Source organism: Microcebus murinus, chromosome 9, assembly GCF_040939455.1.
Source record: "Microcebus murinus isolate Inina chromosome 9, M.murinus_Inina_mat1.0, whole genome shotgun sequence".
Lineage (NCBI taxonomy): Eukaryota > Metazoa > Chordata > Mammalia > Primates > Cheirogaleidae > Microcebus > Microcebus murinus.
The window spans coordinates 103506154-103515915 of NC_134112.1; the positions used below are offsets into that span (position 1 = coordinate 103506154).

Below are 9762 nucleotides of genomic sequence, written 5' to 3' on the forward strand. Positions count from 1 at the left end.
CATGCCCAGCTAATTTTTTAGCTGTTTTGGCTAATTTCTTTCTATTTATAGTAGAGACAGGTCTCACCCTTGCTCAGGCTGGTTTCAAACTCCTGAGCTCAAGCGATCCTCCCGCCTCGGCCTCCCAGAGTGCTAGGAATTTGTTTTTGTTAGAGAAATAACCAATTAAATTTATAGGCTTCAAAAAAAAAAAAAAAAAAAGCGGAAACAAAGATCACACGGCAGCGTCACGGATAGAGATGTATCTGTTACAACACTCGGCCACGCAGACGCACGGCACAGGAGAACAGACCGGTCTCCGGCCCGTGTGGACATCTGACCCTCTGCAGACGGCCACGGTAAACCACGGCCCGCCCAGGGGCGTCGCCAGTGTCCACCGCAGAGGCTCTTCCGGAAGCTGCAGGACCCGCGGCTGCCAGGAGGCTTCAGGGCAGGCGAGGACCCCCCTCCCCAGGCCCTCACGCCCGCCCTCCCCGCGCAAGTTCAGCCACGCCAGGGCCACGGGTGGCCTGCCAGCCACCGACCGTCCTGGCTCTCAGACAGCGCCTCCTGGCGCATCCCCACGGGCACGGGCCAGGGAGGGGCACGGCTTTCTCCGGAGGCGCCGGGTGAGCTGTCACACGAGAACTGGGGCACAAACGTGCGGTCCCCAGTCGGGGACACAGGGCCTTCCTCCCGTCTCTGCCCTCACGTGAGAAACAGCCATAAAACCGGCCGCGAAGGAGATGCAGGTCGACGCAGACTCCGTCTACACCGCGGCTCCCTGCGTCTCCACACACCAACCCGCACTGTGTTGACGCTGCCGCTTATTAACAGCCACTTGGCACTGAAGAGCGGCCACGCCGGCCCCACGCCAAGGCCTGCGCACGGCTGGGGGCCCAGGGGCCGCGTGGAGCACCGCGCCACGAGAGGGAAGCTCCCCAACCGCCACCGCTGCCTTAATAATTCACGTGGCCACGCCTGCCACGTGTCCCGGCCACGGCTCAGGGACCTGGACCGCTCACCGCTGGTGTGGGGACTGACGCCACAATGGACGCCGCAGGGCAGGAGCCTGCACGGGACAGACGCCGCTCAGAACACGCATGTGGACACACGGGGACGAACGCAGCATGGCAGCCCTCCCTGCGAGGTCTGCACGCCCCACGTCAGCACCGTGGGCTGGCCGTGCCTCCCACAGCAGGTGCCCCCATCAGGCCACCCCAAGGGGCACGGAAGGGCCCCCCTGACCTCAGCGCAACCAACACCCGTGGCCGAGCCCGCCCCACAAGGGCAGACCGCGTCCGGAGCCGGAGGACCTGGGAAGGAAGGTTCCGGGAGCCCCCTCCCCCAGCGCCCTCACTCCTTCTCCCACGCCAGGACCACGGCCCCGGCCCCGAGGGGTCCTCCAGAGCAGGGCAGGCCGCCGACTGCCCGTGGGACACCCACTATTCGCAGGCCTTGGACTTTTATTTATTTATTTATTTTGGGGGGGGGCAGCGTCTCACTCTGTTGCCCGGGCAGGAGGCGGAGGGGGGAGGGGCGTGCAGGAAACGGCCCGGCGCGGCTGCAGCCGGAAGGGACTGTCAGGCACAGACGAGCGATTTTCAAAATGAGACGACGTTGCCTCTGAACACGGCCACCGCTTGGCACCACTTTTAAAGATTGGCAGCACGGGCCGGGCGTGGTGGCTCACGCCTGTAGTCCTAGCACTCTGGGAGGCCGAGGCGGGAGGATTGCTCGAGGTCAGGAGTTCGAGACCGGCCTGAGCAAGAGCAAGACCCCGTCTCTACTATAAATAGAAAGAAATTAGCTAGATAACTGAAAATTTATACAAAAAATGAGCCAGGCATGGTGGTGCATGCCTGTAGTCCCCGCTACTCGGGAGGCTGAGGCAGGAGGATTGCTTGAGCCCAGGAGTTTGAGGTTGCTGTGAGCTAGGCTGGCACCATGGCACTCCCCCTAGCCTGGGCGACAGAGTAACACTCTGTCTCAAAAAAAAAAAAAAAGGAAATCACTGCTCCAGACGGAAAACCAGTCTGCCTCCGAGACCTCATTTTACCAGCTGTCCCGCCCACTTGGACACGCGTGTGTCAGGACAGAACTGACTCACACTGTGAACATGGGGTCCATCCCCTCTGGGGCCGGGTCAGCCTTTCTTCCGAAAACTCCTCCCACCACACGAGCCGTCTCCAAGCACATCCTTTGTGCCGTATGTAGGACATTGCGTCGGAAACCGGGACGGGCTCCCGGCCCACGAGGCGGCCCAGGTGCAGGGCACGCTGGGAAGTCTGCGTTCCGGCCGCCGTCTGCCTCGGAAAAGAGCCGCCGGAACGAGCCGCCCCACGCCCGCTCGCCACTCGAAACCTCGAGCTCCGATGGAGCCTACTCTTAGAATTTCCCTGTGACGTGGCGCCTCTTGAGTCCTCATTCAGAAGAGAGCCTTCTGTCACCCCCGGCTGAGATGAGAGCCCGCCTCCTCCCTGTCTGTGTCACCGCGTTTCAGAAAATCTGACGGCCCCAGGCGGCACTCCGAACAGGGTGGTTACGGGCTCACCGAGCGGTGGGTGCATTCCCGGGTGGCATTTTCATTCCCTGCCGGCTTGGGCAGGTGAAAAGTCCCTAAAAACAAGTCACCTGTCTCGAGACACCAAAATTCCTTTAGAAAGCACGCCGAGTACTTGAATCTGACCCTCCCAAAAACAAAACCCCGCTCGGAAATCAGCCCACCCTGCGGTGCCCAGGGACACGCCACACTTCCTTGGCGACAGGCCCCGCCAGCCCAGAGGCTCTGCGTTCCGGGAGAATGGCGGTTTGGCGAGTGGAAATGTCCCCGCAGCCAGAGTAGCAGCCAGAGTAAGGGGCGACGGCTGTGTTCTGTGGCGCTGGAGGGCAGCGTCTGTCCTAGCAGCACAGAGCGCCCGTCTGCGGGGCCTGCATCTGTCCGGGAACACGCAAAGGGAAGTGCTCCCTGCCGAGGGTGCTCCGGGGGCCGTGAGCACGTGGGGACCTCAGGGTGACAGGCGGGGAGGCTGATGGGCAGGTTCCCTGCAGAGGGTATTAGGGGCAGTTTGGGGAGGCGAAACCGCTCCGTGTCCAAAAGACACGGTCGCCTGGGTCTACACAGAGCGCAGTAACCGAAAGAAAAAAGTCAACTCAGCCAGGCGTGGTGGCTCACGCCTGTAATCCCAGCTCTCTGGGAGGCTGAGGTGGGCAGATTGCTCAAGGTCAGGAGTTCGAAACCAGCCTGAGCAAGAGTGAGACCCTGTCTCTACTAAAAATAGAAAGAAATTAATTGGCCAACTAATATATATAGAAAAAATTAGCCGGGCGTGGTGGCGCGTGCCTGTAGTCCCAGCTATTCGGGAGGCAGAGGCAGGAGGATCGCTTGAGCCCAGGAGTTTGAGGTTGCTGTGAGCGAGGCTGAGGCCACGGCACTCACTCTAGCCTGGGCGACAAAGCAAGACTCTGTCTCAAAAAAAAGAAAAAAGTCAACTCAACCATATGAGAAATTTTCAATTAGATTTTAAGTAGCAACTCCACCACCTGCTTGGTGACTATGAAATCAGCTCACCCGACCCCCCACGCCCTCCACCACCCTCACGAGAACACCGAGTCCCCGTGGCCAGGAGGGCGGGTCCCTGCTCTCTGCAGCCCACGTCATGCCACTGGAGGACACAGATAAAAATAAAACAGGCCGGGCGCGGTGGCTCACACCTGCAATCCCAGCACTCTGGGAGGCTGATGAGGGAGGATCGCTCGAGGCCAGGAGTTCGAAACCAGCCTGAGCAAGACTCGAGACCCCCATCTCTACTAAAGAAATAGAAATAGGCTGGGCGCGGTGGCTCACGCCTGTAATCCTAGCTCTTGGGAGGCCGAGGCGGGCGGATTGCTCAAGGTCAGGAGTTCAAAACCAGCCTGAGCAAGAGCGAGACCCCGTCTCTACTATAAATAGAAAGAAATTAATTGGCCAACTGATATATATATAAAAAATTAGCCGGGCATGGTGGCGCATGCCTGTAGTCCCAGCTACTCGGGAGGCTGAGGCAGAAGGATCACTCGAGCCCAGGAGTTTGAGGTTGCTGTGAGCTAGGCTGATGCCACGGCACTCACTCTAGCCTGGACAACAAAGCGAGACTCTGTCTCAAAAAAAAAAAAAAAAAAAAAAAGAAATAGAAATAAGTTATCTGGATAATTAAAAATAGATAGAAAAAATTAGCCGGGCATGGTAGCGCATGCCTGTAGTCCCAGCTACTCAGGAGGCTGAGGCAGGAGGATCGCTTGAGCCCAGGAAGTTGAGGTTGCTGTGAGCGAGGCTGATGCCACGGCACTCACTCTAGCCTGGGCAACAGAGTGAGACTCTGTCTCAAAAAAAATAAAATAAAACAAAACAAAACACAATAAAACAAAACACACCCTCACCCCCTGCACGGGCACAGCTTACAAAGCCACCACCACGCACACTGGCGTCCTGCTTCTGCACGTTACAGACACGGAGGCCATTCTCCAGACCAAAGTCCAGTTTTCCGGCCTCCCGTGGGGCCGCCCACTTAACCGCTGCAAGGCAGGCTAACAAACAGAAGGTGTTTAATATGTGCAGAGTAGGTGTGCCTAGGGAGCCCGTCCGACCTTACTTCCAGCCAGGTGATTTCCATCGTGGCTGCCGCACAGTTCTTGGGGATAACGAGAATTCAGAGCGAAACTGTCCGTACTCCACACGTGCTCCACGCCGTTTCCAGGCAGCAGAAAAGCAGGTGGCTGTTTCCTGCTTCTCGGGTTTTCTGACCTTCTGCCAGCCGAGACGAAAAACTAAGTCCAGCTGGGTGGACATTTACAAAGGTCAATTTAGACTAATGTGGAGACAGCTGCCAGGTGCTTTCACCCAGCTCGGAGGGTTATCTGCCGTGAGCGCGGCTGTTTGCTTTCTCTGGGAAGTGGAACATCTTGTCAGAAAAGATAAGAGAGGTTCTTAGTTAGCCGGGGCCCTCCTGGCCTCCACCTTCTGGGATTTGGCCGAATGAAAACCGTTTCTGCCATCTCTTACACTTCTTCCTTGCCTCTCCACACACAAGAATCCGTAAGCGGGCAGTATTTGCACATGCCCAGGCATATCTTAGCTATCTGCCACCCAAAGCCACAGAGTCATTTTTAGTTTGGGCCACATTTGGTTACAGACGCCTTTTCATAAGGAAATTCCAAGGCAGTGATCACAGCTCAGCCCCGAAGCCAGACACCTTGAGTGGACTTTTTTTGTTTTGTTTTTGAGACTGAGTATCACTGAGTGCCGTGGCGTCAGCCCAGCTCACAGCAACCTCCAACTCCTGGGCTCAAGCAATCCTCCTGCCTCAGCCTCCCGAGTAGCTGGGACTACAGGCATGTGCCACCATGCCCGGCTAATTTTTTCTATATATTTTTAGTTGGTCAATTAATTTCTTTCTATTTTTAGTAGCGATGGTGTCTCACTCCTGCTCAGGGTTTAGGTTCGAACTCCTTGAGCGATCCTCCAGCCTCGGCCTCCCAGAGTGCTACGATGACAGGCCTGAGCCACCGCGCCTGGCCCAGTGGACTTTCTTAACGTGACCATGTTGATGACAGTTCAGCGGGCCTGTCTCTCCTTCATATCCACTCCTCTTCCTGGACCCCTCTCCCCAACTCCCGAAAATCCGAAGGAAAGCGGGTGAATAACTGCATTCACAAATTAGGTGACGCTGCCTGTAACGCCAGCACAAAACCAACCCATTATCGACACGCCGAAGAATCCACGTTGCCACAGAGTTCATCGGAAGGGCAGTCGCGGGGCCGGTGAGCCTTGGACCGCACCTCACTCCTGGCCCCATCACGGTTACCTGCCTCTACAGCCCTGCTCCTCACCGCGAGCCGAGGGGCTCACACATCTGCACACGCCACGGCACAGAGGCTCCTCCGGCGTGTGCCGTGATGGGGCCCACCTCCACCTCCCTGGCGGGCACCGTGGGAGGGAAGAACCTTGTTAACCAGGTGCAAGAACATGGCAGCCTTGAAGAGGAGCTGCCAGGCGCTGGCATGCACAGCCGAGCCCGGCGCGGAGAGGAAGCCATCTGAAAACCTCTTCCGTTCCCCGCCCAGCCCCCCGAGTCTGACACAGTTAGCAACGGCCCCCTCACAGCCCACTCAGCGAACGCGGCTGTCTTCGTGGATGAGCCCACCCGGCCCCTCCTCTTCCCGGAAGTGGAGGGCTTTCCGAGCACCCCCTTCCTTCTGCCCTGGACGCCACCACCTGGGGCTGGCGGAAGCGAGGGGCAGGAAACAGCTGGCGGGGAGCGGCAGGGAGGGAGGCTGGCTGCTCACCACCACACGCCCCGACAGAATCAGAGTCCGGACCCCGAGAGCAAAGACGGATCTGTGCTTTTGTGGCAGGAAGGGTCGTCCGATTCAAAAATAAACAATCACGCAGCCGCATTCACAAAGCCGGCGGCCCCCGCGCCGGCTCCATGTGGGCTCGCTGGTGAATGAGACGTGCGTGCAAACCAAAGGAAAAACAAAGGAGCAGACCAGCAGTCCGCTGTCCTCACGGCCAGGTGCGGCCGCAAGGTTGGAATCCGGATTCTCTGAGCAAAAGCTACGTGAAAGGTTGACGCTATCTTTGGCAAATAAAACTCCTGCTTCTTTAGCAAGAGAGGGAGGAGCCTCTACGAAACTGCCCCTGAAAAACGTGGGGGCTGCCGGAGCAGGTTCGCAAACCAGCCTCCAAGTGGCTGAAGAATGGCGTAAAGCCCCTAACAAAAGGCTTGTGTTCAAGGTAGCAAAGGGGACAGAGGCCCTGCACAAAAGAGGCCCTGACACCACAGAGCGGCTGGGAGTGGGGCGGGGGCCGAGCCTGAGGGGGGCCCATGGCATCCTGGGCAGTCCTGCCTCACCCAGCTACAAGCACAGTTGAGCCACGTCACTCAAGGGGGCCCAGGACAACTCTCACAGAGGATAAATGCCGCCCTTCCCAAAGGGCGTGGGCGGAGTGGGTGGCAGGAGGGCCAGAAGCAAGTGAGATTAGGAAAAAGAGGCTGAGGAGACACGGGCCAGCACGGTGGTCCTGCCGCTCCGGCGGTTCTGGAAACAAACCAGCCCCGGCTGCAGCCCCATAGGATGAGCGCGAACCCGGAGGCGGCAGTTGGCGCCGGGTGTCTTCGTGGGCCCCTCGCCCAGGCCCGGGCACCCGACACAAGAGGAACTGGGCTTGGGGTCTGGGCAACGTCGCCCCAGTTCTGATGTAACGCAAGGCTTTCGGGGCAGGCGGGCCCTGGAACCACCCGAGCTCCGGAGGCCTGGACACGAGGTTGAACACGGACACCGTGAGCAGGCGGCCCGCCGGGGGGATCTAAGTTTGCTCTGCGCATCTCCACTCACCTGCCGTGATCCGGGACGAAGCTGTTGGTGTGAGATTATCAAAGGAGATCCAGACGAGAGAAAAATGGCAGTGCCGCCCTCTTGCAGGGAGCCGGTCCCCCGGCACATCCCGGGATGGCAGAGGAGGACGGTGCAGGGTCTCAGGGCCAGGCGGAAGGGACGAGCGAGCTCGCGGGGGCAGGAGAGGCCACACTGGACCCCGGGGGGGGCCCAAGTCGGGAAGAACACACTCACACCCCACTCTGAACACACTGCGGCAGGTCCCATCATGGGAGGGGCGTCTGGGGTTCCACCCGGCACCCAGAGTCCTCGAAACAACTCCAGTGGTGCGGGGTCCTTAATGCCGTCCCACAGAACGAATGGTGTCCAGGCGTCCCCCTGGCGAAGCACGGCCCTCCGTCATCAGCGACACCCTTTTCGAGGGCTGATTCAGCCTCACTGGTGCCCAGAAGGACCCTGCTCTGTGAGGCGGGACCGCCAGGCAGCCCCGGCTTCCCTCCCACCACGCCCCCGCCAGGCAGCCCCGGCTTCCCTCCCACCACGCCCCCGTGACGCTGGCCCAGGCTATGAACTGGCAGCTGCGGTGGGAATGACAGCCGTCTCCAGCAATGGCCCCAGGACACCCGGTGGCCCACGTGCTGCCCTGCCTGTCCCCAACCTGTCTGGCTCGAGTGTGGGTGCCTGGAGGGTGGCGTCTGGCCCGGGAAGCACAGGGCTCTCCCGGGAGGTGACAGGCCAGTTCAAGCCAGACAGAGGAAGGAAGACAAGCGCCGGAGAGAGGCCTGCACAGCCCAGCCTGCTCTGCTGATCTGGGGCACCAGGAGGTGACCCGAGTGAGCCAGGCCCCCAGCCTCCCCAGGCCGGGCTCACCCGGGAAGGATGCCCCGTGCACCCCGTGTGGACCGGCGCTCGGGGTGCATGGTGCTGTGGCAGCAGCATCCCGGGATGTGGGGGACCACTTGCCCCGGACCCCACCGCGGTGGGCGTGAACCTCCCCTCCCACCCCAGGTCACGCTAACTGCAGGGCCGTGACAGCAGGTGGGGAGGGTGTCAGGAGACAGGCGGCAGCCGGGGACTGGGACAGGGCCCTGCGTGGCCCGGGAGCGCAGGCGACTGTGTCCAAGGCCCTTCTCCAGAGCTTGTTTAGGATCTGACGGACAAAGCCACCGGCCACCGAGCCCAGCGGGGAGGCGGTGCTGGCGCCAGCAGCGGGGCGGGGACCCTCCAGGCCCCAGACCTGTGACCTAACTGCCCCCTGGCTCCTCCCATGCCCATCTGAGCCACGCTGGCCTCGAAGCCGCTGCGAACACTGGCTTTTCGGTGAATCTTAACAAATAAGATCAGCACGGAGGGAGGTGCCAGGGAGAGACTCTGCTCGCTCCGTCAAGAACGGGCGCCTCCTTGTTCCTTCCGCGTCCGTCAGGGAAGGAAACGTCCTCTAATTTCATGGCGGGGAGAAGGCAGGTGGGGCTAGATGGGGCCGGGGCGCCGGGTCCACGCGGCCCCGGGGCACAAGGGCGCGGGCCCACGGCGCGCACGCGAGCACGGGCGGCCGGTGGAGGCCCGGGTGGGCGCGCGGCCGGGCTGGGGCGGCGGACCAGGCGCCGTAGGGGGCGGCGGCCGCTACTGGAGGAAACTGAGTCAGGGCGCGAGACCTGCTCCGTGTCGCGGGTGAGGCCCCACCGCCTGGGGCTTGTGGCCCGGGGGGCTGCGCGCTGCAACCTCTGGGACCCCGCGCCTCATCCGGGCCTCCCCTGCGCCCACCACTCACTCGCCCCTGCGCCCCTCCCCGCGCCCCTACTCAACCAGAGGCCCCTCCCCCACGGCCCCCACTGGTCCACGTGCCCCTCCCCCGCGCGCCCCACTCACTCGCCCCTGAGCTCCTCCCCCGCGCCCCCCACTCACCCAGGCGCCCCTCCCCCACGGCCCCCATGATCCACGTGCCCCTCCCCGACGGCCCCCACTGGTGCACGTGCCCCTCCCCCGCGCCCCCACTCACTCGCCCCTGCCCCGTCCCCCCCGCCCCACTCACCCAGGCGCCCCGGGAGCTGCCGGCCGCGGGGGGCGAGCGCGGGGGCGGCGGGCAGGGCGCGCGGCGGCGGCGACAGCAGCAGCAGCAGCAGCAGCGGGAGCGGCGGCCCCATCCCCGCGGCGCTCGGTGCACCCCGCGCGGGGCCGAGCCAGGCGCGCCGCCGCCAGCTCCTCCGCCTCCCGCTCCTGCGGCGGCGCCGGCCGGGCTTCAGCACCGGACAGCGCCCGCCCGCGGCCCCGCCCCGCCCCGCCCCGGGGACACGCCCCCGACGCGCGTCCGCCCGCAGGCCCCGCCCCCCGCGGCGCCCCTCCCCCGCTCGCGCCCCCACCCTGGGACGAGGCCTCCGCGGCGCCGGGGCCGGGGTGTCCCCTGCG

At 62.2% G+C, this 9762-nt stretch overlaps 1 protein-coding gene across 1 annotated transcript in view; it reads right to left on the minus strand.

The window, feature by feature from the left end:
- The window catches only part of PTPRN2 (protein tyrosine phosphatase receptor type N2), a 595476-nt gene extending 585976 nt beyond the window's left edge, over positions 1-9500 (minus strand). The window contains exon 1 of the mRNA XM_076006762.1: positions 9389-9500. Coding sequence (XP_075862877.1) covers positions 9389-9500 — 112 coding nt within the window. The remainder of the gene's footprint in view (positions 1-9388) is intronic.
- Positions 9501-9762: the final 262 nt, after the last annotated feature.